We start from the raw sequence: 27,651 nt of genomic DNA, 5'->3' as shown, positions 1-27,651 counted from the left end.
CAATGCCCCAAACAAAAGAAAATTAAAAAAAACCAATCCTACCCTTCACTGGTTGTTCTTGCTCGAATTTATCATTACCAAAACTTTCCCAAACATTTCATGTGCATTTGACTTGATGAAAGCAATGGATAATTAAAAAAAAAGCTCATAGCCTCTGTCTGTCACATAGTGGTCTGCCCACCTTACCCTTTATTCTGTTTGCAGCCATATGCATCCCAATAAAGGTTTTAAACTTTGAACTGAGACAGAGACTGTCTCAGCTCTTGGCCAGTGAATGCAGAGAAAGTTGGCCATGTTCCCTCTACTTGCCAGAAAAGCGTGAAAGCTGGGGCCCTTCCTCTGTCAAAAAAAAAGGGAAGCTCTGATCTTTCTGCATACAGATTATTTTCAAGTATTGAGTCCCTGACCTATTCTTGGCAGGACTTGTCTGTCTCTTGCTTACTAGATGTGGCCCAAAGCCCCCAAGAAAATACCTCTAATCTGCACTGACCTTGTATAGATAAATCTGGGCTAAATCTGGGCTTCTTCCCTCTGATTATCAATTTGATTGTACTCCCCTTCCCTCCAGTTACGGTCTTAAATATCAACAACGACAAAACAATCCCATCTCTACAGTAATATTTTGTGTGTGTTTGTGGCTTGTCTCAGTTACTTTTTCTACTAAATCTAAATATCTGCTTGCTTCATTTAAAAAAAAATATTTTATGTACATATAAATGTATAATTAAAAGAGCATAGATGATGTTGTCATCCAGTATTGCATTATTTATTGTGTGTTCAGGTGTAGGCACTTCCAGTACCTAGTTCTTTCCCATGCAGGACTTTGTCAGGTTATCTGAATGCTGAAAGACTTAATCCATTGAATTATGTGGGACTGTATAAAATAAAGTTAAGAATATTAGGCTATGAAGGAAATTATCAGTAAAATTTAGGCTTATTTTTATATGTACTAGTATGTTTTTAAAATAATTAATGTTTGTAAAATACTGAAATCTAAAGCATTAAAAATCAGAATATTGAGTTTAAAAGTAGTATAGTAATAATACCTCTTGCACGTTCTTCTTACGTTAACTGTACCAATGACTATATAGAGGTTGCAGTGTAATGTCTTCTGGTGAGTGGGCCATGAAAACCAAGTGTTTTGGTTTTTCTGGTTACTATAGGCAATAATTATGCCTATATTATATAGGCAATTATATACAACTATTATACAGTTACATAATGTACAACTGAGTTGCCTTTTTCTTTATAGTTATGGCATATTTTCTGTAGTAGGCATAGTTTTCATTTTTCAGAGAGGTCATATGTAAAGTAAGTGATGAAATGCATACATTTTATTTTTGAAGATATGTTGAAACATTATAGTACTATTAGTGTTATTATTTCCATAGCTGCTTATGCTTTTATAACAGCTTAAATAAAACCAGCCAGTACTAATGAATAGTTAATACTGCCAGAAAACTATACAGAGTCCATGAAGACCGTAGCATGGTGAGTGTGCTGTCTGTTTCTAATTTAACCTGTTCTCAGATTACTCTGAGGATCTGTTCTAAGTTTGTCAAATACCATGAGAAGTCTACAGTAGGTTTTGGTTTTGAAGGTAGAGATTGCCTTTCCTAAACTAAATTTCATTCTACAGATTGAAAGATCAGTAGTAGGCAAAAATGGAAAAAAAGTAGAGACTAGATAATTTTAGATAGTTTTGGAAGTCAATGAAACGATGTTTTGAATATATCGTGGGTCGGAGTGTGACAGAGTGCCTGCTAAATTAACAGGAAGAAAAGCGCAGATTTAAGGAGGTACTTAACAGTTCGCAAAATAAGTTAGAATAAGATGACTGCTGGTTTTAAAAAACCCTCAACCAAAACCCTAGAACTTGCGGAATGCCAAGTGATTTGGAAAAAAGACAAATTAAAAAGATCGGAAGGAGCAGAAGGTTAAACTGTTTTGAGGTGTGGCAGTAGCATACCTAAGAAGACAGATGAACAATATTTAATTTGAAATCTGAAAGACAGGTTAGTCTGCTTTCATTTACGTATGCTGATTTTATATCGTTTCTTAATAGGTCATCCGCTGTTATCAATGAACTTTACTCTAGATCTATACATACTTGGGGTTTTTTTCCTCCTCAGTCCTTACACGTGACCTGCTGCTTCCTTGTTGCTTTCTTAACAACCAGAAAATGACATAGGGGAAAGCAATACCACCAACATTAGAAACTTATTTAAACAAAGAATTCTGTAAGGTGTGCAGGATACTAGTTGGGAGACTGGAGAGCTTCAGACTGCTTATTGCACCTTGTGAGTGCTGGTGCTGGTGATGATACAGTGAGTTATCATTTAAAACCTTTTTCTATCTGTCATCAATGAATTCGACCAGTTGTGGCAAGCCACTGATAGGCATTCCCTTACAAACTGTCTTGAAGCAGTTTTTTGTTTTTACATTGTTTTGAAACATTAACATGTGTTTTTATTGTACACAGAGCACTGTTGGTAGTAGCTGCTGTTTGGTTCAAAACTGTGTAGATTGCACAGACCATTAGTTTCATTGCTGCTTTGCATTCCATCAGGGATCTTTCCTCGTGCCAGTTATTACCTCAACGCGCTCAGTTGTCTGCTAAGGTTGTTGTTGAATGATCAGTCTTGCAGGTGAGCCTCCTGCATCTAGTTTACATGTTTTCCCCCCTCAGTGGCATGAAGTCAGTGTTTTCATCTTGCCCAAGAGAAGCCTGATTACAAGGCCTTGGGCTGCTCCTTATCTTTCAGTTTGCTGCCTCAGTACTGGCCTGATAGCGTTTGATTCAGTGTTTCAGAGTAACCTCCTTGTGCCTGCTCTTGGCCTCCCTGGCGACACGCAAAAGTCTGTATTCATTGTGCTGTTCGGGTGTTGCTCAATCATTAAATTTCCTCAACTTCTTTTTATCATTAGTGGTGAGAACATGGTTGTGGCTGATGGTGAAGCCAATGATCTCCCTTGTCAGGGAGCGGCAGGAGAGAGCAGCGGGAGGACAGGGCCCTGACGCTCCCTCTGACGGAATCTGCGATGATCCTGTCCTGGGTTAACATTGCATATCGTTGTGCTAGTTGCAGCATCGGTTTGTTGTTATCATGTCCACGTACATTACAGAAGACATTAGTTTCATCTTCTTTAAACATTACAGCAGAAGTAACCTTGAATGTTTCAACATGCGTTCACCAGCTCATTATCTGTTACAGTCCTTTTGTGGTTGGGTTCTTAGAGTGTCACTGGATGCTTCCCTCTCCAGTGCTCTTGCTTCTCTTCTACTCAGTCTTAGGATATTCATCAGGCCTATGTTTATGCCTCCTCCCTTTTAGGACCTTTTTGAGCCAAGTATCTTAAGCAATGTGTTAGCAGCAGGGATGCAGAATCAAATGGATGCAAACTAATCTTTCTGCTCAGCTGAGAAAAGTGTAGTCTATCTGTGTAGCACTCATTTTTAACATCATATGTTATTATTGAGGCATATGAATATTCAAACGTACATACATATGTATCTAATTTAAGGTAAAAAAAACCTCAAAATGTTCCCTAGTAGCATTTTCAGATTTTAATGAAGCAGTGTTGTTTGGATACTAGCAGAGTTTCTGGCATACATTGCTACTTATGTCAAAATAAAAAAGGGTGTTCCAGAGAAGGAAGTGTCCTTTTCCAAATTATGACTGCATTTTTTAAGCTTGGTTTCTTATGGAACGACTTTGCAAAGTCACACTGTGCGTTTGTACGTCTTTTCTTCCAACTTTGAACTTGGCTTGTAACAGTGAGGTTTATTACAAAAGTGCAGATCTCAAATTTCCTGCAAATGCTACTCAGGTACAGAAGAGAAGTTCTGTAAAACATTCTGGCAGTCAACTAGTTTGTCTGAGAAGCTCACACATTAGAGGAGAATCCATACAGGAGAAAGCCCTTAGTAATTCACCAACTGTAAGAAAAGCTTCAGTTGTGACTGTCATTTTCTCAGACATCACGACTACTCAGAATTCATTACTTCTAGAAGTAACCAAGAGGTAATTCTTGCTTACCTTGTGTTGTTTTTGTTCAGTGTACCTTTAGCTACTGAATACGTTGACATTAAAGATCCTTTGAAATACTTGTCCATTAATTTTACCAGCTTCCCTGTGTGAAAAATGCATTCCATCTATTCAGCTGCAAGTACTAGAACTTTTAAGAAATGTACCAGTCTTTGAACAAGGAAGTTTACATTAAGTAAGTTCAGAATTAGCTTTTTCCACACATTTTTATCCCCATTAATATTGTGAAGACTGAACTAGACTAAAAATCTGGGATGAAGTCCCATCTTATTGAGGGAGCAGATTGTCATGTTTAGAATTCCAAAGTCTTACTATGGTTGAAGCAAGGAGTTTGACTGTACTACCCAGGAGTGAATTGTTTTATGATGACTGCATTGAACACTTGCTGAAGATTATCTTTTATACCAAAAGAAAGCGTGAAGTCCAGACACACAATTACAAGCCGCAGGTTCTAAAGAGGACTCGCAAATAGTCAGAAATACTTAATAATTTTCATGGAGGCTCTGAAAGATAACTGAGAAAAGCAAATAAATCTGTATTTGCTCAGCAAGGATGCAGATGTTCATTGCAACTGTTTCAAAGATCCTCAAAGAAAGGATTACCTAAATGTGTCATAATAGTATATGGAGACATAAAGTGTTGACCTTCAGGTGTGTTTCTACTCCAGATAGGTTAAGTGGAGCTTAAGGTACGTGGAAGCTGCTGTGAACATACGTTTTTCTCAGTGTCTGGTTCCATTTATCTTAGAAGATATGTTGCAAAAAAACCTCCCAGTTGTGACTCTAGGTGTATTTCTATCCTATTTATCTATTAATTAAGACTGAATTGCTGGTATATATAATGTGAATTGCAATGATGCCTACAAGAGTTTTAGAACATTAAAACATTTAAATGAAAATGGTCACTTAAAATTGATTATATCAGTAGTTAACTTAGTAAATAGCTTGCAACACTGTGAAAAAGTAACTCGTGGCTGTGTGGTGAGTTGTTGCTTGCACATTTAGTTCTGGCACGGGCCAATATCTTAGAGATTACTTCATGGCTTGAATGAGTCAGATATCTCCTGGAGAATGATGTGACTGATAAAGCCATCATAGGCAAAAATTGAATGTAGTAACATTTGCTCAGCAAATCAACATTTGCTGTCTTTGAGTAGTGATGTTTTCTGTGTCACAGTGCTTAAAATCTAGAAATGCTAGAACAGTAGTAGTAGCAACGTAGAAATTATTTTATATATTTTGGGGGATCCTTGAACAATGTTCTTGAGAAATATGTCATTTTCAGCTACTGTCTAAGCAAAAAACCCCACCCCATTTGTTTCTCTTGCATCCTCTATTAGGCATGATGATAATATGCAGATGAAATAGCAGATGCTCAAAACACAAAGTAAAAATAATAAGAGACTAAATGTAATGATTCCTGAATGAATGGTATGAATGGTTCAGGAATGGAATACAAGGAAAATGTGTTCTGAGAAAGTACAAGAGTAGTGCAGTAATCTAATAATATTAGTCTTCACCATTTGAAATGTTTTTCTTTGCTTTACTAGAGGTAAAGTGTAAATACATAGATTGACAAATGACTGAACTCTTGATCACATACAGTTTAGATTTTCATTTTTATTGGAAGCATACAGTGATGTTCCAGACTTAGTCTTGTTACAGTTATGACAGCTAAGGAATAATGTATAAGTTATTTCTCAAGTAATGTTTTGAAGAGGACTACTGTGGCTTAGCATAATGTGAATAAAAGCATTATCTTGGGTTAACAGAAGATAAGCTGTAGGGATATAAGTGCCTCTAACATACCATCAGACATTTTAGTGGTCAGAAATATTTTTATTGCAGGTTTTTGTTGTTTTCTCACTATTATGGCTAAAATTAGAGCTAATATGGGACAGTGGGAGAGAGGGGAGTGGGAGGAGACTTGGGTGCTCACACGAGAAAAATGCTGTGAGGAAAAACAAACAAGATGAGAAAGCGGAGGTGTTCTTGTTACTCATTATATGAGTTGGTTCAGAGTAATTTTGAACTTTGGCAAGGTAATAGTTTTTTTTATGGCAAGGTGCAATTGCAGTTTATTGAAATATACGTCAGTGTGCCACTTAAGTCCCTTAAAGACATGGTTTTACATTGGCTCCTAGTGCAGAGAGAGAGATGTTGCTGGGAGACATAGATGGTGCTCCAGGCAGTGTGTGGAGTGCGGTTGGCATGCTGTGATGTGTGAACTATGTCTGAAAGCCTCATCCTGCTGTAAATCTTGGCCAGTGGCTGGCTGGCCAAGGCATTAACTTCTGAAGGTTTGGAGCAACTAACTTAGACAAACACAGTGCCCTTTGGTCAGTGTAGCATCTCGGAAAGTAACTTTCACAGGTGTAGTAGGACAAAATTGGAATCAGGGCACGAAACATCCCATTGTGTCACTGCAGTGCTGTTGTGAATATGTGGTTGGGTGTCTTGCAAGTGGTCTGCAATCAATTGCCTACTCACTGTCCCCTCATGTTTGGGAACTCATCTAGCTTTCAAATAGTGTAAGTTTTCCTGCTCATGTACTGAATTTATATGTGATAATGATTCTTTGAAGGGAGAGTTTGATAACAGGTAAAATGGAGGGAATATACCAGGTTTACAAATAACATTAGTATGTAGCCCCAGGTTACTGTTATCTTTTCAGAGTTGTAAGCGGTTCATGTTTCAAAGTGTCAGATCTTGACTGCGATAACTAAATTCTCAGTACAGTAATATTTATATCTAAACTTTCCATTTTATATTAACATTTTAAGGCCACAGAAGTGATTGGTAAATGACAGGAAATATAATAACTTTTCCCATATTTATTGTTTGCATTTTGATGACAGCAATGATTTTAATTCATATTTTAACAGAAAAAATATTTGCACTATTTAAAAAATAACTTGTAAATGAGATTCATTGTGTGTAAAACTTCTCCACTTCTGCTGCTTCACATGTTTTTGTGGGACTAGACTCAGATTCCTGATCAATAGCAGATCCTCCTGTTATTTTCTAACATATTTTATTAACATTGTGTGTCCTTAGTGAAGGAATTTACTGTTCTTTATCAACTGAGGAAAAAATGTCATGAATTGACGAAGGAGAAACCACATGGATAAAGATGTGTGTGTGTAGAACTTGGGAACTTGTTAAAGGATTAAACAGATACACGAATGATGGCATTGAGTCCGGGGGAGCCACAGAATCTTAAAAGGTGGACAAAGCCTTGAATTATTACTCAATTTGAAGCTGTAGGTGTTTCAGAGGATCTGAATGATTGATTGTTGGTACTCAAGACATGGAAGACATGGGCAGTGCTGTGAATATGCTACTTGCAGGACTCTGCACATCTATATAAGGTCCTTAGTGGGCCTGAGTGAGGCACTTCTGGCCTGGTGGCAAAAGGGTGATGTATTACTTGACTCAGTTAATCCCCATAGTAAATACTGAGCTCATTAGCTGGGCACTTGCTTATCATTGAAAAGGACAACAAACCAGTTACTTGTGTTTGTCTTTTCATGTTGTGTCCAGTACATATAATCCTTCATAGCATAGCCAAACTGAAGTTGCAATGACATTAGAAAAAGGTAGTTTGTACAGAAACTGGAAAGGATTATTGGGATTTCTGGTGTTTCCACACTGAAAAAGACACCCCCCTTTCCCTAGAAAATGCAAAAAAGGAAGGTACTGAGGGACCCTCTAATTGGTGTAGAGAATCAGGGGTGCAGACCTGATGGCAGACCTCCACCAGGTGAAGTGGATGAAGGACAAATCACCATCTGCTTAGTGCAAGTTATTGTCAGTCGGTGCCAGATGAAAAGGTTAATAAACTTGCGACCTAATTAGAGCATGTCCCTTGCATATTGCTTTTTATTTCCACATGACAGAGACAAGTTTCAGCTGCTGTTCAATCACTTGATCTTATATTTGACTTCAAGGTGAAAAATAATTAGTACAGTAATCTTCAATCCTGAAGGGTATAGTGAACTTAAGATATTAAGGAAGGTGGGGAAGGGGTAAACAAAATTTCCTGAACAAGTCTTGCAAGTTGACTAAATGAAAATATGTGTGTGTGTAGGGAAGTGATCCTACTCAGCTGATACTGCTTAAGCTTATGTAGAAGATGTAGAAGTCAGCTATCTCACCTAGGATTTCTTTCTGCCTTTTCATCCTTTGTACAACACACTAATTTTATCATAATAATTCTCACTATTGAGAAGGTTACTTTGTTAATTTTGCTTTATTTAATGACATTTCCTGTTGTTTGAGGTGTTTATGGTCTTTGCTTTGTTATGTTTTATCTTTTGTTAGTTCTAACTTTTGTTGCCTTAACCTCTCATACTTGCATGCTTGTGTTTCCTTAATTTTTAGAAGTATTTGATGAAATGTTAAAGCTATCTCAGTGTGAGATGTTGCAGATACATTTTTTTACTCTAGTCTTACATTCCCTCTGTTCTCCATCCTGCCTTGTGCTTTCACCATCACTGTAAACTACCATGATTGTGTTAAGGGCATCAGATAATGCTGCCTGAAGTTTTTCCCTTTTCCTGGGTTAGTTATCCTCTAGATCAGTTGATTCTTCTCCTTGCAGGAGTTTCTGTTCAGGAGATGGTGAAAATATCTTGATGAAGGTGACCGCGAACAAGGGATCAGCTGCTTTGGCTGGAGACTGCCAGTAGATTGGCTTAAACTTCAACCCACATTTTTAATATTGTCTTTTTTTTTTTTTTACGTGGTTTTTATGATTCCTTTTTGAATTCTCATTTCTTAAAATAAATCCTGATGCACTAATCCATTTGTCTTTTACCTGCTTTAGAAAATATTATTGCTATATTTCCAATTTTTTCTTCTGCATAGCCATTTTGTCCTTTTATATAATATGTTTTACTATTTTTTTAGTTATTTTGTGTTCCTTTATAGTTAATCTTTCCAAAAGATTTGATACTTCAAATTTTTTTTTTCACCCATTTTAGACTGTTTTCACAGTTCTTCAGAAAGTTAAGGAAATTATTCCAGAAGTACTTGTTCAAAGGTGGAGGATAACCCCCCTTAAATGGTTAAAGTTATAATGCATTTCCCATAGAAGGACTTGTTCATCTGAGTGTCAATGATGAAATTACAGCTTTTGGATAAGGTCATTTAGCATGAAGTTCAAGTAACCACTGAACAGAAAGTTTATTTAAACAGCTTACTGCAGATCAGATATAGGAAGAAATAAAGAACTGACCCTGACAGTAAGATAAATTCAGTCTTGGGTCCTTGCAGTGCGCCTCTTCATACAGAAAGGGAATTTTTGTAAAGTAATGAATAGTGGAGAGTATCTGGCAGTAGCTTCAGATTCTGTATGATGCAGCGATGAACGATGAGTCAATCAAGAAGGGTTCACCATCTGGCAGCCATTTGCGCCATTTGCAAAGCTTGAGACAACTCGTACTTGATCATGTTTGGATAAATATTCTAGAAATTAGAAAAAAAAAGACTCTCTAACTTGACAGGATATATAAATACTGTAGCTCTTTGAGATTTTTTTTGTTGTTGTAACACAGACACCAGTGGTAAATCTGAGGTTCTGTGTGATGCTCTGTGCCAAATAAAATGTTGTTCTAACTTGCTTCCAACTGTTCGAATAGGGTTTGTGCACATCTTGAGTGATTCTTAAGAGAATGGCTGTTTCCTCCTTACTGTTTTCCCATGGTTCTCTGGGCAGAAGAAAGGTTTACAAAACGGATAACAACATGTTGCTGCCCTGTTCTTGTACTGGCATTTACTGCCTGTTTCTGGGATAAGGCACTGTAATGAAAAACTGGTAGTGTACATGATACAGAATGAAATAGGAAAATGTGGATTTCTTGTTCTCTTTAAGGAATTGGTCTGGAACAAACTGTAGCTCATTTACAAAAAAAAAACAAACCCTCTTTTTAAAAAAATGTTAAATGGATAGTTATAATATACAAACAACTTCCTCATGAATCAGTTGTTTCCTTAAAAGCTTCAACTAGGCTTATATTGTTTAAACACAGTTTTTGGGGTTATGTGATATGATCCGTACTTTTGTATACACTTACAGTGCCAAATTGTTTCTGTAGTTTACTGTTTCCCAAGAATCTCTTACTCATTAATTGCTTATGCGGTAGATGCTGTATAAGCATTTATTAATTTGAATTAATATAATTACATGGTGATAGGTTTTTGTGTGTGTGTGCTGAAATGTCTTTTGGTTAGGATAGATAGTTACCATGTATATGTAGCATGGAGGATAAAAGTTGGAGAAATAGCTATAGGTGTCCCAGCATAGCCAGCAAAGAAGGGAGGATTGTCAGGCTGCCTCCCTTTGCCCTTTAGCTCTCTTGAATTACTTTCTGTGCCAGTCCAGTAGCAATTTGCCCGTGGAAACCACCAGTCTGTATTTTGTAATGTGACACATCGGTTTGTCAGTCCCCTCATTCTCTGCACCCAGAATATTGGCACTTTCTAGGCACTCACTAAGTTTCCAGTGAAGGTCCCACAGTGTCCTACATACTGAATTGGATTTGGCATCTCTGGCAGCACACAGCTTCTCTAAATAGTCCTCGCCCTTACTGTGAGGCCCATCCCCTACTTGCCCCTCATAGAGTTGTGGCTTCTTCCCACAGTCCAGCCAGCATTCTCAAATATTTATCTAATCATCTTTTCCTTGACAGCCTAGAGTTGAAAGGCCTTCTAACTTACCACATCGTTTGACAGTTCTGATCCTACATAATTCCTTTCCTTAATAATAGTGTAAGTCATAGCATACTGGTTTGCGCTTTTTTCCTGAAGCAGAATTCTTGCTGCCTGAAAAAGGAAATTGTCTTGAGTAATGATTTATAGGATAAACTGACACTAAATTAATATATTCATATAGTCTTTGATTATGTTGGATGTTTTACCTAGACTGTTGTAGACCTTAATCCCTGATGGCTGGGAAATAATGAATTTTTAATTATTTTTAATTGTTAATGATAACTAGAACCAGCTTGCATTTTAAGTGTATGCAGCAGTGTAAAAAAAAAAAAGCACACAAATTAGTTTTGTATCACATGTTTTCTGACTTACTACATTTTGTGAATGTGTGTGCTGAAAGGTTTCCAGATTCTTTATTTTCATTATTCATTTGTCTTTGTTGGCTGACCTCTGCATCCAGGATGATTCACTAATGCTGGATCTAGTTTCTTATATTTTTACTTCCTTTACTGATAGAAGGAGCACATTACATTTCTGACATAACTTAAGCCTTGTAAAATGAACCAGTGTAGTTATTAATGGATTTCATCATCTAATCTAGTGGCTTTAGAAAATGTCAGCATGTGTTGAATACAGTGCAGGCTTAGCTGTCTACCTCCTGTACTTTTATATTCAGACTTAGCTGTGAATCAGTGCATTTTGAGTTAATGTACAACAGGAAGGATATGATTTGAATAATTTCAGCATTATGTGTGAATGAATATGTATGTTCATGTGAGGATCTAGGCTTTGGCCACCCGTATGCAGATAGGCAAGCAAGGGAAGCCGCAGGGAGTGATCATTTACAGTAATTTAGAAAATACAGTTTTATTGGTTGAGCTTGTGAGTTTTATACTTGATAGCATTTATAACACTGTGTTAATGCACTTCATAACATGTCCAATGCATTCCAATGGTTTAAGGAATTTGCTGGGCACAGTGAATTGAAATCTGTTGATTACAGTGGAAAGCAGAGACTGAGAAGAGTGTAATGGGGGACACATGAAACCCTTGTCATCTGTTCAGCAGTGCTGTGGCTTCAGATATTTTTGCAGTTGTCTGTAGATCAGAGGCTCTACCATCATGTTTTTTACTTGCTGTTTAATGAGATTTCAGCGTACATGTATGCTAGATAACTTTTCTCTTAGTCTGTTATGCTCATGGTGCATTTAGACATAATAGCAACTATAAACTGAAGCAACTACTGAGATGTGTGATCCCTACCAGGCTTGCTAATGTTTCATTTTTGTGATCATGTAGCCACAAGGTGAGTCAATTCATTTGGATGAAAAGAATAGTTTCCTGGCAAATCAGACAGCTGAATCCACTTAACTTTGTGGACTCATGATCTCTAGATGCATGAGATGGGGAAAATGGGGGCTGAGGATCAGGAGTGAGGGGAAGAGTGAGTCTGCTACCTTTGATGGCAGCTGCCTGCTAGATTGACATAGCTGAAACATCAAATTACACGTGCAGATTGCAGAAATGTGTAAACCAACTTAAGCAGCATTTTGCTTCCTTCCTCATACTGCTTATTTTTTCCCCTTACGCTGTTGTAGAACACGTGTTAGTACGACCATATTTGAACTGGATTGGGAAAATGATCTAGCTGTAAAGTAACTTGAGCAAAAAATTCTTAAGATGGATCAGTTTCCTATCACATTGCAGTGATCCTGAGAGGATGGGAACAGCTGGACATAGAGACGGAGCTTCTTGAGCAGACGTTATTCTTGATGAGATGTATTTCAAACATATGCACAGATAAATAAAGTGGTGCTGGTAGAAGAGAAATGGGCAGACATGTAACCTCTGGAGTTGATGAGAGGTGACCAACTAAACCACTGATGGGGAAGATTTGAGATAAAGTTTCTAGACAAAAGAAAAAGTTCTGAGAGAAACCGTTTGGGTAGGACCCATGTGGAGACACTTTGGCATGAGAAAGAGGTGGTATGACTGGGAGGGCAGTCCTTGCATCAAATGAGCTTTGTGGACAGACTCTCAGACATAAACAGGCCTCAGATTTTAGCAGCTGTTTAGAGAGCAAATCAGTGATATGATTTGGGTTTCTTTAAAAAAAGTTTATCCACAAAGAAAAAAGTAAAAAAAGTTGAAGCTAATGTGCATGGTCAGTTTTGTGATCTCAGATTAATTGTGTGATGTTGAAGTTGCGTAATGATGTTGTCTTTCTTGCCTTGTGGAGTGATGCTTTTCATTTGGCAACCAGCGTAGTAAGCAGTGTATTCTTTGTGGTGGCAATCCATTCAGTTGCTTTTTATTCCTGGCCTTGCATTATTACAGGGGGTACATTTATGAATATTTTGGTGACTTGTCTTTTCATTGGATTTCCTGGAATTTTTCTGATGCAATCAGGAGAGATGAGTCAGTAGACTGAAATATGTTGATAAATTAAAGAAATTCTTCCAAAATCAGTGCTAAAGACTATTACTAATACATGTATGTGTTTTTTATAAGGTTGATATAGCAAGAAAGAAACTTAAGAGTAAGACAGGAAGAAAGAAAACCAGTGGTTTTTCCTTCTAGCTCCTCCTAGATCTCTCTCCTTTGATCAGCATTATTGTATGTAGATTTGGACTCACAGGTACAGGGTGGTTGCCAGAAGAAATAAGATGGGAACATTTCTAGATATATTGCAGTTTTCTTCAAGTGTCCAAAAAAATTACATGAGCTGTTATCTGGGGATTTGAAGAGGAAGGACAGGGAAGAGGGACAGGAAATGTAGAATAAGAAAATTGCTAAGGTACTTTGCTGTTGTGTTGTGTGGTGTTTTGTGGTGTGTTTTTTAAAGTGAAATAGTTAAGATTGAAGAAAGCGACCTAAAATGAATTTTGGGATACAGTTTAATGATACAGAGACTATCAGGGAAGACAGAATTGCCTGGGTGTTGTTTTCTCATTGTACCTCCTCTACAGTTGTGCTGTCACAGTGTTTTATAGCGTGCTCTGTGATGAACTGTGTTGGTGATGTGAGCCCAGTTTATGTACTGTCCCTGCCACCCTATCCAACTACTGCTATCTCCTCCTCCACAACTTTTCCATGAACAGTAGGTTTTATTTTTCTTTCTGGTGCTAAATCTCTCTCTTGCAGAGGATCTGAGTTTCCCATCTTTGCTCCCCTCTGGCTGCTCTGGCATGCACGTGCATTTTGTAACGCCTGGAGAATGTAAAACTTTTGACTCTGTTCTGCCTCTGTCACTTTCCTTTGTGACCCTCCCTGATTTCTCTTCTGTTGTTAAACCAATAACATTTAAATCTTGATTGAAATACTAAATTACAATTTATTTTTTAACGCACTTGCTGTATGTAGTTGCTGCCTGAAGAGAGACTGCTGTGCTGTTCACTGGTTAGCAACTGTTAAGCCTTGGATTTGTAGTGAGATCTAACTTCTCTTAAATTTGTTTTTACTTCATGATGGGCCAACCTGCAAAATGATACATTTAGTTACATTTTTGCTTTGCACTGTGTGATAAAATAGCCTCTTAAATATCCTATTATCTTATGAGTGTTTTTTACCCTTTGATTTGTTCCAAACTGCAAGGTTAGTAATCAATACAAATGAAATCTGACACACTAAAATGGTTTGAAATAAAATCGTTAATCATAGTTACTTGAGAAGAGTATCAAAATAGATTTTACGCTTCAAATTGCCCTCATTATTAAGCTTTCCTGATTTCCTCCCCCCCCCTTCCTTATTCCAAGTGGTTTTATTGACCACAGATGATTTAATTATTATGCCTAGCTAGACTGCACGAGCTGCATTGAAGAACGTGGTCTCTTATGCTCATGTGCCCGGGTCCACATTGGATGGATCAGTTCAGTGATTACTGGGTGTTACACCTAGCCAGTGATTTGCCTCAGCTTTCTGATACCTTTTGCTAATAAAGGTTCAGTCTTTGGTTGTTTTTGTTGTTGGTTTGGTTTTGTTTTGTTGTTGTTTTGAGGGGAGGGGGAGACTAGGGGGAGAGGGTGGGCCTTGTTTCTACTGAATTTCACCTGTTTTCATAAACTTAATATTTCCTACATTTTAAATAATACACTTAATAATTTTAAACTTTAAATATGAGACATTTAAATATAAGCCTATATTTGTTTAATTTTAATTCACCATAATTTATCTTGGTGTGTCTCTCTTATTTCTGTTTCCTTTGTTGGACTATCTATAACCTCTTATTTTCTGATTCCAAGATTTACTTCTACCTTGTTATTTGCAGGAAAGAAGCTGAGAATTAATGGCAAAGTTCAAGGAGAGGTTTATTTTGTAGCTTAATCCATATAAGTGGTTAAAAAGGGTATTGATAATATTTCAGTCTTTTACCGTGCTTTGCCTTCATGTTTTTTCAGTCATAAACTTCTGGCAAAAATATTGTGCTTTCTTCATGCTTACATGGTAACAACATAAAGTTGATGGACAACAAAACCCTCCTAACACCAAAGCAATTGTAGTTGTGATAGAGTTCAGTTCTGAACAGGAAAACAATTAATTTTAAAAGGCTGTAGGTTTAAAAGTTATTTTGTTCTTAAAAATGTTTTAACTTATCCTGGCTATGAGTCAAAAAAATATAAAAAAGACATTTTGTCTCTTGGTATGTATCTTGTATGTTCAATTTCAGTGTTACAGCTTCAGTAAAATCAGCTTTCTGCAGCCATATAGCTGTACATAGTGAATTGAAGACAGCTATTTAAATGTGACACATGACTGTAATTTCCCCAAATTGTGAAGTGATACTTTAAGATGGATTTAAATGTCAGTTTTGGAATTCTCTAGGTCTCAGTACAATTAACTTCTCTTGTTTTGCGGTCCTTCTTTTTCTGTAAAAAATTTTTTTCTCTGTTACAGTTGTGATGGTGCATTTTGTGCCGTGGATTCTGTTCAATATATGTATTTCTTTTCTTTACAGAAAACCAACTTTTTGGGTGCCCTCTGGGGAGATGCATTTTGACATGGATTATGTGTTTGGTCGTCATCTACAACCTGAGGCAACAGTGCGTGTGCAGCATCTGAGAGAAGGATTAATTGTGGGAAGAGACAAACCAAATGCCTACGTCACAATTAGGGGCTGGTTTGAAAATGTTTGCGTTTCCTGCCAGTAATCCACAACTGAGAAAACCTGATAGTCCAATACTAACAAAATCTACTTTTTTAAAAACCTCAGAAAAGAGCAATCAATGTATGTTTTACCCTGTATTCCCTGATTATTTAGCACTGAATATTTTATTACACTGAAATCATGGTGTGAGGAGTGGTAGACAACGCCCCCACCTCCCCCTCCCCTTTCCCAACATAGATCCAGCAGCAAAGACTGTGTCAAGATGACCTCTGAGGAAATGACAGCGTCTGTTCTTGTCCCTGTGGTACAGGGTAAAGTGATACCTGCTCAGTCAGCTGGAGATGAAAATACTGAAAATACTTTGGACACCAGTGTTATAAAAAGACATACAGCCAGTCCAGGAAGGCAAGCCACACACGCTCTCTCATACTTACACAGACTTGAAGAAGAAAGTCTTCAGGGCTCAGTGCCCAAAATATTCTCTTTGGCGAAAGAACAACTGACTAATGACAATAGTAATGAAAACTTCTGGGAGAGGAACAGCTCCATCCCTGATTCAGTGGAATTTCTTAACATTAACTGTAACCTTGTACAGAAAAACTGCAAGAGCAATATCCCGTGCAGCCAATTGTATAAATCTTGTGATCCTTTATCAGGGAGGGAGGCATGCCTGGAAACTGGAATTCCTGTCTCACTGGAAAGAGCCATGCTTGCTGAAATTCAGTTGAAAATGAATGGACCTCCGTTAAGAGGCCAGACAGCAGTAAATAAGAATGACAGCAGTGATACTGATAAAGTGGCTTTTTTTCACTTTCATTGTGCTAGTGAAAGGAATACATCGAAGGCTTTGTGCAGTTTACACGGCGGCTTCATTTTGGGTGACTGCTTGCAGCCTGTGAGTGTTGGCGATGGTAACACCACTGGTTCCCTGGCCTGCACTTGCAGATTAGTGGAGTTGACAAATGACTGTGAGAACGAAACTGGACAGCAGTTGTATGAAAACACTTTAAGGGATAAGTATTTATGTCTGGAAAGAGCACCACAAAAGCTTAAAGTGGCATGCTCAGCTCACACCTTCTGTGGAAATAACTTTACTGGAAGAATGCCCTCAAAGCCCTTTCTGAGCCATTTTGAAGACTGTAATGATAACTGTGAAGAAGAGATGGAAGAGGATTTCTTTAAAAACAAAAAGGAACGTTCTACTTTATTAATAAGACGTTTCTGTAAAAATGATAAAGAGGTCAAAAAGTCAGTTTATACTGGAACAAGAGCGATTGTTAGGACTTTACCTTCAGGGCACATAGGACTTGTTGCTTGGACTTACGTTGAGCAAAGGAGAAGCAGCAGTGGCTTGAAGCTTTCTAGGATTACAACAGAACAGCTAAATATAATTCAGTCATTAATAAAATGGGAATTTAATTCCTTTCTTGAGAAGTCTTTCTGGCATCAGGTAAGCTTTTCATAGTGTGGGGTTTTTTTTAAAAATTTATTTTATTTTTGGTAAAAGTTCTGATACCCTGGTGACTTCTTCATTCAAAAAATACCATTGACTGGTAAGCACTTTTTAACACTGGATACGATCTTTCACTTAACCACACTGAACCTCGAGTTGAACACTGCTTTTTAGAAGTGTATTCTCTTCCTTTGAAATTCATTTTGGTTTAAAATAGGCATGGAGTAAAATGTATAATTTTATATCTGTATAAATTTATGCATGCACAGATATACACACACATATATCTCTATAAAATGTATATACATGCATATTTATACATAGCTATATGTGTAAATTTATATCTTGATATGTATGTCTAGATAAAAATGTACTTATACAGATATTAAAATACACATTTTATAGAAATCTATTTTAAATAGAAAATGCACATATGCATTTATAGTTATACATATATCTAAAATATGTGTTTATTATAGATATATAGTGGAATATATATACTATATATGTGTATATAGACATTTGATGGCTATATTAATGATATTCCATTAAATAATTATATAAAATAAGTGGCAGTGTTATATCACAGTGAAAAAATGTGTTGCTCTACAGAAGAAAGAACAGTATTTTATAATGCTTCTGCACTTGCAAATGATAAAAAAAGAAGTAATAGTTGAAGAACATATATTATGTGCTGATATTGTCCTGATTTGATTATATAACATACAAAAAAATTAGTATGGCGTCATGCATGCATAAATTATTGTTGTAGAAAATGCATGGTAATTAATTAATATATTATGTTAAGTAGCAAAATATTTTATGTGATGGTAGAAATGAAATAGTTGTCTCTAGAATCTATAAAAGAGATTTTGACCACTGATTCTCAAGAAATGAGATTCATCAGAATGAATGATTCATCAGAAATATGACTACTGTGACAGAAAGGCCAGCAGGATGGTCATAGCAAGAGAAACCCAACAAGAGTAAGAGAAGAGTGGTTTACTGAGCTGATCCAAAACAGGATGTATAACTTTTGTTTGTTAAAATGTGTGAATAAACTCTAGGGTGGGGACAATAATCAAGGTGTAAAGGAGAGTGTGCTCAGATAAGCTATGCTTATAAACTAGGCCTGAATAAATTTAAGGTTGAAAATTGTAAAGAAATTTCTTGCAGTTGGTGCTGAGACTCTGCAGCAGCTTTCAGTAGGACTGAAATGGAGGAAAACTTACTTCTGTAGAATCATAGAATCATTTAGGTTGGAATAGACCTTAAAGATCATAGAGTCCAAACGTAAAGTTGATGAGATAGATTATATAAAATTTTGTCAGTGATAAAGAAGAGTGGACTTGATGGCTCAGGAGCTATAGTAGAAATCTAGAAATCAGTGTTTTTTTCCATTTAAATAATTGATTGAAGAGTTCTATGAAAGTGGATAGGTCAGTTTTTTGTGCTAGGTTGCAAAGCTTTGTAGTGCTGCTTGTTATTGTGATATTCACTATCCTAGTCAGTGGAAGGACAAAATTGCTGGTATAGCATGTGCCCGGTGTGGTGCATGGTCATGCTTCCACGATGGAATGGGTATGAGACATGTATTTACCTAGCATGATACCTGCTCAGTACATTTGTGTAAGCATTATCAGGTTTTTTGGGGAGAAGAGATAGAATTGTTGTAGCCCAAGTCTAGTGTAATTTTCATTTATATAGGTATGAAAAAGGGTTCTTTATTAGGCATTTCAAATTTGACTTGAGTTCCTTAGCTTTTTAACATGCATGCCTGTTCCACCACTGCTGCATAATACTGAATGTATATTTTGGGGTGTAAGGGCTTTAATTTGGAGATTTATTTGGTAGTACTTATAGAAACTCATAAGTAGACGTAATAAATATTTGTTAAATAATTACTTAAATAGGAAAAGTTCTATTTACAGATGAGCAAAAGATTAACAGGCGCAGTAAAACACTCTGCATAATTACTGTGCACAGAATATGTTCTTATGGTCAGTAAAAGCATAAAACCTCATGTTACTAAATCTTTCTTCTTCCAAATGGTGACTACAAATACTTGTCATCTTAACCTCTGTATTTAATTTTTATGTATAATATGGACCGAGTGTTCTTAGCATTATTTTTCTGTTAATGTAAAATATTTCTGCAAAAAATGTTTACATGTCCTTATGGCTTAATGTTGTTAGCATTATTAGATGTTTTTTACACAAACATAGAAATTAACTCAGTGAATATGACAAATACATGGACCTGCTGAACATATGCACTGGGTTAAAATAATGAATGATGAGCATTTATGGAAACTTTCATGCTAATAATCAAAGGAAGAAGGAGAAAGTATTAAATGAATGTGGTAATTTGTTCTTTCTTTCCCCTTATCTCACCCTTTGAGCATGCATTCTGTTTGGAACAGCTAAATGAACAGTAGTTCCGTTCTTCAAGGGGGAAAAAAAAGTTGGAGAAAATAAGTTTTCATAGCAGTACTGGTGTAACATGGAACAATAGAGACCTTTATGTTTTAAGTAGGAAAATGCGGATCTTATTTGTGTGTATCCCTTACATAAAAATTTGAGTGCTATTAAAGGAAAGGCACTGGATTGTTGCACTGAATATTTTTTCTGTTTTCTTTCCCCTACATAGGAAGGTGGGACTCAGGCTTCGGGTTATATAGAAGATACGTTAAAATAGATATTTTTAATGTAGCATAGGATTACTGTTTATAGATACTCTATATGAAGATTTAGACTCCTCTGCCCTGTATGTGTTGTATGTGTTGTATGAAGAGGCTGCCCCTCAAGTGCTGTGTTCGGTTTTGGGCGCCTCACTACGAGAAGGACATTATGGTGCTGGAGCGTGGCCACAGAAGGGCAAGGAAGCTGGTGAAGGCTCTGGAGCAAAAGTTTTCTGAGGATCAGATGAGAGAACTGGGGTTGTTTAGCTTGGAGGAAAGGAGGCTGAGGGGAGACCTTATGGCTCTCTGCAACTCCTGGAGAAGAGGTTGTAGTGAGATGGGCTTGGTCTCTTCTCCCAAGTGACAAGACAAGAGGAAATGGCATCAAATCGCCAGGGGAGATTCAGATTGAATGTTAGGGAAAAAAAAGAGTTGTTAGTCATTGGAACAGGCTGCCCAGGGAAGTGTTTGAGTCACCATCCCTGGAGGGATTTAAAAGACATGTAAATGTAGTGCTTACTGGTATGGTTTAGTGGTGGACTTGGCAGCCTGGGTTAACTGTCAGACTTGATGATCTTAAAGGTCTTTTCCAACCAAAATGATTCTATGAGTCTGTTCTAAGAGAGAAGATTTTTATGTAGAATATTTTTTCTAATTTTGCACGTACAGTACTTACTCGTATCAGATGGATATATAACATGGCTGTATGGATGTATAACATGGCTGTGGTATCTATTAAGGAGAAGTTTTCTTGTCCATGTTGGAACAGTGGAAGCCCCTCACTTTGGTACATAGTAAAGATGTAGCAAATGCAAGGAATTTGGCACACCAAAAATAGTGAAGGGGCAGGCTTTGGTGTTGCCTTTGCTTGGCCTGGCACAGTTGCATCCCTGACTTGGGTTCAGCTCAGCTGCAACATTTTAGCAATGTAACTAATTACAGAAGTGGGAGGCTGTGGATTCATTGAACCACCTTTGCCTGTGAGGTGTTAGGTTCATAGCCTGATATGATGGTGTTTCTGCAGTAAGTAATGTGACAAAAGTAGCCAGGTCCACTGTTGATTCAGATATTATTAAATTTGAGAAGGTGACTAGACTACCATGGGGTGATTCTCTCAAACCAGGTGAGTAACCTCCAGATTTCCAAATGACAGCTGCAACAACATAGTTGCAAGGCATTAATAGCTGAATTCTTTAGTTAAGCTTATTTTGTAGGCTCCAGTGCCAATCTTTGCTGTGTCATTACATTCCTGATGCCAGTAGTTTGAGCTTTAAGAAGAAAGAATTTACTGGCTTGCCTAACTTTGCTTACATAGATGTCTGCACACTGATACATCTACTGTTCGTTGCAGCTCCTAAGGACCTGCTGAAATGCCAAATACTAATAAGGCAGCACTTAAAAAACCCAACTTACTTGCCCCCACATCTGTCTCCGGATAGAATAATGATTTTATTATAGTTTTATCTTGTAGGAATTGTTAATAGAATGATTTGGTATAGTAGTAGCATCTGTTAGCATTAGGTATTTTTTTCCATATAGTATCCATACTGTTTTTATAATTCATGTCCAAAATCAATATAATCCAAGGATTTTTGATTATGGATGGCTAATGTAAGGAGACTTACATTAAGATTTCTTGATTTTTCATAAAGTTGAGCTATAGTGAGTTGGTGGCATCTGTTAAAAAACAGGTATGGAGAGAAAAAAGATTTTACTATGCCTTTTATTAATGTGATGTCTAATGCAGTCATTTTGGATAGTATTTTTAAAGAAGCAGAACCAGGTGCAAGCAATTTTCTGTTTAATAGGTAGTATTTTTCTGATTTTTTTCTTATAATTTATTATACATTCAGAAGTAAAATTAATATTTTGTAATTAACATAAATGTTCATTTTAAAACTGAACCTATAGAAAGCTTGATCTCCTCTATGCCCCCTCACTGCAGCAAGAAATATATCAGCAGCTCTAGTCAGTGTATCATTATGTTGGTTGCTTTTCTGGAATTTCTGAAAATATGGATATTTTCATATTTTGCCATCAGTCATAGAACTATCATCTGCTTTCCTTTTTTGACAACCTAGCTAAATACAGGAGGATTTTACGTCAAATGCTAACATAATGTTATGTTTAGGAGCAAAGGAAGGGTTAGTAACGCTGGATCTTCAGCAGAATATTCTTTTGGTTGCTTTTCTCAGCTGTTGGGTTAATTGTAGTCTTTTACTGTCAATTTTTTGTCAGAACAAATAGCATAACCCTCATTTTATCTAGTAGTATCTCAGAAGATACACTTTTACAGTGTTGATTCTTCAGAAGTGAAACAAAAACTTGAAAGCATCTGACACAACCCTCTGTGCTGCTTATAGTAATAAAAAGCATAAGAGTCCTTGTTTATGTGCTCTGTTTCACTCAGATGACTGATCTGATTTGGTAGAATAGATGCCAAGCTGATTGGAGTGGACACATGAAATCACCTGGCAATAGGAGTTTTACTAGTTTAAGTTATTCTGCCAAACTCTGTAGGATTTACAACCCACAAAGCAGCCTTAAAGAATTAAATTCTTATAGGCTTTCACTTCTAGGTTCTTTTTAATTCTTTCTGTAGGAATTTCAGCTCTAGATTTGCTGTTGTAGCACCTTTCTTTAAGGATTATGTGGTCTCCTCACAATTTTTTTCTTCTTGGTCCATATTTAAAAGATGGAATTCTTTAAATGGATTTTTCCTCTCTTCTCTCCTGGTTTTGCGTGCACACGTGAAGTGTACAATGGCTCTTTATGCTTAAGTTTATGCTATACTTGTACTTTTATTTAAAAAAAATATTCTGTATTGTGGATTAGAAACATATTTGGGGGTTGAGATATTTTGTTTTTCCATTTTGAAATAAAATTTCTAGTACAACACACCGAAAGGAAGTTACAGGGAAAAAAATGACATAAAGCAAATAATCTGCAAGTGGTTGGGGTTCTCCACTAACAAATGATTTTTTTAAAAAAATCTGACTGTGCATGAGTATTTTTCCTGATACTTATGTTGTCATGTTTTTAGACATAAAGGTTTATATTCATATGTTAAAGTAATTAGGAGGTATGGATGAGATATTTTTTTGTTCTACCTGGACCCTGTGTTTCTTGGTTTTTTGCATAACAGTTGGAGCTTTTTGTTTAAAGAAAAAGTTCATGAACAAACCTGACTATTTGGAAAAAAGTCAGGGAAACAAGAGACAAGCCAAATAGCCATGATATTGATTTCCCTTCAGTAAGTGCTGCAAAAAAATTGAATTTTGTTAAATGAAGCTCTATACTTATATTTGCTTTGGGTTGGGTTACTCTAGTTTTAACTACTAACTTTAAAAATAGAAAATTTACCCTCTGTCTGTAGAAGTAGCCCGGTTTTTATTACTATAATGTGTGATAGAGATAAATCTCTTAATACTTTGTATTATTTTCTAGTTGTCTCATAGCTTTAACAGTTTGGGGCCAAATTATGAACAATAAGTTTTAGCTGTGAGCACACTTAGGTATTTAGAGCCAATAGTGTGGGAGTTTTGGCAAGAATAATATATTATGCCTTCAGTTTTTCCACATTTTCTGACTTTCCTTCTAGTGACTGTTCATTAACTCTAAAGAAACATGAAGATCTATTTCAGAAAAATCTCCCTGAAGCATATTAAAGAGTTCATTTTAGAGTGTTAGAGTTGGACACTCTTCTAAGCTCTTTCTCAGTTGAAACTAAGTTATCTCCATTACCTATATGAAGTGTTGAAAAGTTTGGGTTGTTTACTCTGTTATGAGTGACTAAAATATGTGCTGTGTAAAGATGGCCCTCTTGGTGAGTGAATAATGAAAACCTGAGTTGATGAGATTTCATATATATTTTGATTTATCTTGCTTTTCTACAGTTTTTCAGGACCTTTTTAAAAGAAAGTTTTTTCTTAAATTGAATAAGCTGAGCTGGGCATCAATTGGTTAGGCATACATCTTGTCAATATGAAAATTCTAGAAATGCTTACAGAAAATATCTCTTCTGTAAAATTGTACTTGCCACAATACTTAAGGCATCCTTTGTGAGATATGAGGCTATTTGGTTTCTCTGTTGGAGAAAAGCTGTTTGTACAGTATGGTCACGAAGAATTTTGCTTGACAATATGGACTGGTGACAGCTTGAAACAAGGAATAAGTTGAACATAATACAGCTGTTAGGTACCGTCCAAGTACATATGAGCTGGGGTATCAAGGGACAGCAGAGGTCTGTGGGTGCTCCCATACCAACCAAAGCTAATTACATCAGCGCAGCAGTTGGAACCAGTGACTCAGGGCAGTGTGACAGCACACAGCTTTCATCAGGAATGTCGGAAGCGGGGCAGCCCTGGAAGCATAAACATTCACCCGCGGCATTTCGAACTGCTTTCTTCTTTGTTTATTCTCTTAATTTCACTGGAAAATTATATAACTAGAAGCTATTCCTTACCTACATAATAAATGTATCGGTGCTTGTGTTGTCATACAAATTGTGTGCAACTGACCATTTTTTAAATATTTTGAACTGTAACCAGATAGGACAATTTTTGAACGGAGATTGAACATTCGTGTTTGAGATGTGGTTATTAATCCCTTAGATGAGTATGAGAGAGAAAAAAATGTTGAATTGGCTTGCTGGTGATTCTTTCTTATACATAATACCCTTGTTTTCCCATTTGTATGAAGCTCAGAAGAGTCTTCTAATTTCTGGAATTATGGCACTTACTGTAGAAACTTAAGATTTCCTTAATATAGCAAATAATGAAACATAGATACCTACAGTTTAGTTTGCTATCATAGTATGGGAACATGCAGCAGCAACAAAACAGTTTATCTTGGAATCACACATGCACTTGTTGCAGGACTCTGAATAACCTAATTAACTCTCCTGAAAACAAGATTTTCCTTTTTTTTTTTTCCCCTTAACTTTTCCAGCATTTGTAATGCTTGTTGACTGTTGCCAACATTTCGACTTTGAATTTGTACTTATAAAGTAATGTGATCTTCTTTTAAGATGATTAAAAGTGGTTCTTATGCACACTTCATGATTATTTTTATTTTATTCTCCTGACACTATAGAAATTGTTTTCAAGAAATCACAACAGATACAGAACTTCATTAGTAAAGTGTGGGCAAAACAAAGGATGCATTATTAGCTGCTCTAGTTTCATGTTACAGCAGTCTTAGTTCTTAAAGTGTTTAGGAATTCCCTTCAAGTATTAGAGAATGGGTGAAATCCTGGTCATGTTGTAATCTGTTTAAAATCTCGAATTGGGACAATGTTACTGGGAGGGAGAAAAAGAAGCCTGTGCAAAATAGAGCTATTGGCTTCATGGGAACCATATTTTATGTCAAACGTTTCCATAGAGACACACAGGACAAACTTATATTAAGTAGGTTTAAAACTGTAGTTTCAAACTAAAAATGTTGTCTATGTAAATATGTATAACTCATGTAACTCAGGTGAGAGAATTAACTTGGTATAGAAAACTTTCTTTAGTACCCTTCAGTTGCATAAGCTGTTATTTATTGTTCACATTTCCACACTGCTTGGAAGACCGACTTCTGGACTTGAATCTGTTGTCCTGGCTGTTTTACAAACAACTGATGATCTCATCTGTTCTACAGACCTAGAAGCAGTTAGTTGTTAGTGAGCTCACTCAGGGTTTAGAGGAGATAAACTTCTCCCAGACACTCTTCTCATTTTCTTTTATCTCAGCAGGTTTAGTAGCTATGCTGCACTGTAGTCTGCAGAAGAGAGATAAAACTAAATTTCTAGTGGGTGGGGGAGGGGAGAGGAACCCCAAACCTAAATATATTCCCACCACTTCCATCTGTTAATATTTGGTAATTTTAGAGTTACATGCAAAAGAACAAAGAAAAAAGGTTGTTATTTTTTTAATTGTATGTAGTCATTCAACACTAAAATACTTCTGGGCTGAATAAAAGTCTAAATGATAATTCTTAATAGTTTATCTTTCAGCAAAGCTGTAAGAATGTATCTGAGCCGTGGAGAATTGTTCTAAATGTGATTGTGAGCTGGATCAAGAAAAAGACCCCTGAGAGAAAGCTGTCATCAATCTTCCTTGTTTTATATTATGAGTTTGCCTTGAGTAACTTTGCAGGCTATCGTGCTGCAGAGTATCATGCTGCAAACTTAAGGCTGTTATAGTTCTGACCCTGTGCATATGTAAGATATTTTACTTCTTATAGAAACACATTATGGTTGCCATGGGAACCATAACATTGGACTTCTTGTCTGTTGTTCACAATCTTGGGGTTGCACTTGGTGGCTTGTGTGTGTAAAGGTGTATATTTTAAAAAGAAAAAAATATTACATGAAGGTTCAGAGTATTGCCCCTTTATGAAATGAGCTTGTATTCTGGCTCACCTACATGTCCTTTTGAAACTTACTTTACTTAAAAAACAGTCAGGGAGAACTAGATGGGTGCAAAATCCTTTGCTACCTGAAGATTTCATTGTTATCTAGTGATTTACCATCAGCATAAAGGTGGCTTTAGTCTCTTAACACCAAGACACTCAGCAGGTTGAGGCTGTAGAAAAGATAAATAGACGTTAGCAAGCAGGAGATATAAGATGGATCGTATTTAAAACAGCTTATGAATTTTCTAATTCTCTGGTAGTTCAGAAATAGAGATTTTTTGGGTCTATTCCTTTTTTTTTTTTCCTTTATTGAACAGGTTGGAGATGGACATTTATAACAATTTGAATGTTTCCTTTGAGCAACAACATTTTTTATGCTTTCATCTTTAGAAGGCATTTGTGAATCATGGCATGTTTCACAGTGTTTCTTTGTGACTGGTTTGGAAAATGCAGCCTTTGCAAATGATGATTAGTTTTGAGTAATTTTTTTTTAACACCTTTCTCATCATACTTTAGCTTTGAGCAGCTGTTTCCTGTTTTTCCTTCCAGTGGTTTAGCTGCTGAGGAGGTAAATGCTTCAATGGCTTGTTTCAGAATTAAAATTACCGTTATAAAATGATGGAGGATTAAAACAATTAAGTTGGACACTATTACAATTAAAGTTAAGGTGAAATTCAGAAGATTAAATTTTGTTTGCTGTAGCTAGGTCTTTCATAGCTTACAAAGCTTTGGCTGCACAGGGCGCTCTTACAGATCGGAAACACCAGGGTGAAGCTTTGTGCAGAGAATTTGGGTGTGTGTGATGGAATTTTTTAAGTAGTTCCAAGTTTTTATGTTCAGATGAGGATATTTTGATTTATCTGATCTATAATGTACATGATGACTGGACCATTACATAATATTTGTCCTGTTCAACACCCCTGCTTAGGTTATGTTAATGTTTTTAATCATACAAGCTGTTTTGGAATTTCAGTACTGAGTTTGTATACGTATTTTTTCAAAACAAAGCAGGGCATGTTTCCCAGGGAGGACAGGGAAGGGTTTGTGTATTGCTACCTCTCTATTAGGGCTGGTTAGCACAGTACACTTTGTTTCCTTTTGTTCATGGTAAACTTACTCCATGTCCAGACAGATAGCAGCTGCATTTTGTCCTGACTTCGCATACCTTTCTTCAGGACCTTTAGATGAGTTATTTACTAACTTGAAACATGTTTACATAGGTAGCAATAAAATATTGCCCTCTGTCTTCAGAA

General features: G+C 36.5%; 1 protein-coding gene across 1 annotated transcript in view; it reads left to right on the top strand.

The window, feature by feature from the left end:
- The first annotated feature begins 16,119 nt into the window (after window positions 1-16,119).
- PLCE1 (phospholipase C epsilon 1) overlaps window positions 16,120-27,651 on the top strand; it is a 123,979-nt gene continuing 112,447 nt past the window's right edge. The window contains exon 1 of the mRNA XM_084264921.1: window positions 16,120-17,316. Within this exon, the coding sequence (XP_084121047.1) occupies window positions 16,129-17,316 (1,188 nt within the window). The 5' untranslated portion in view covers window positions 16,120-16,128. The remainder of the gene's footprint in view (window positions 17,317-27,651) is intronic.

This window comes from Gallinula chloropus (assembly GCF_964237585.1).
Source record: "Gallinula chloropus genome assembly, chromosome: 5".
Classification (NCBI taxonomy): Eukaryota; Metazoa; Chordata; class Aves; order Gruiformes; family Rallidae; genus Gallinula; species Gallinula chloropus.
Note: the sequence above shows the minus strand (reverse complement) of the source record. Positions and strands in the feature narration are given on the sequence as shown.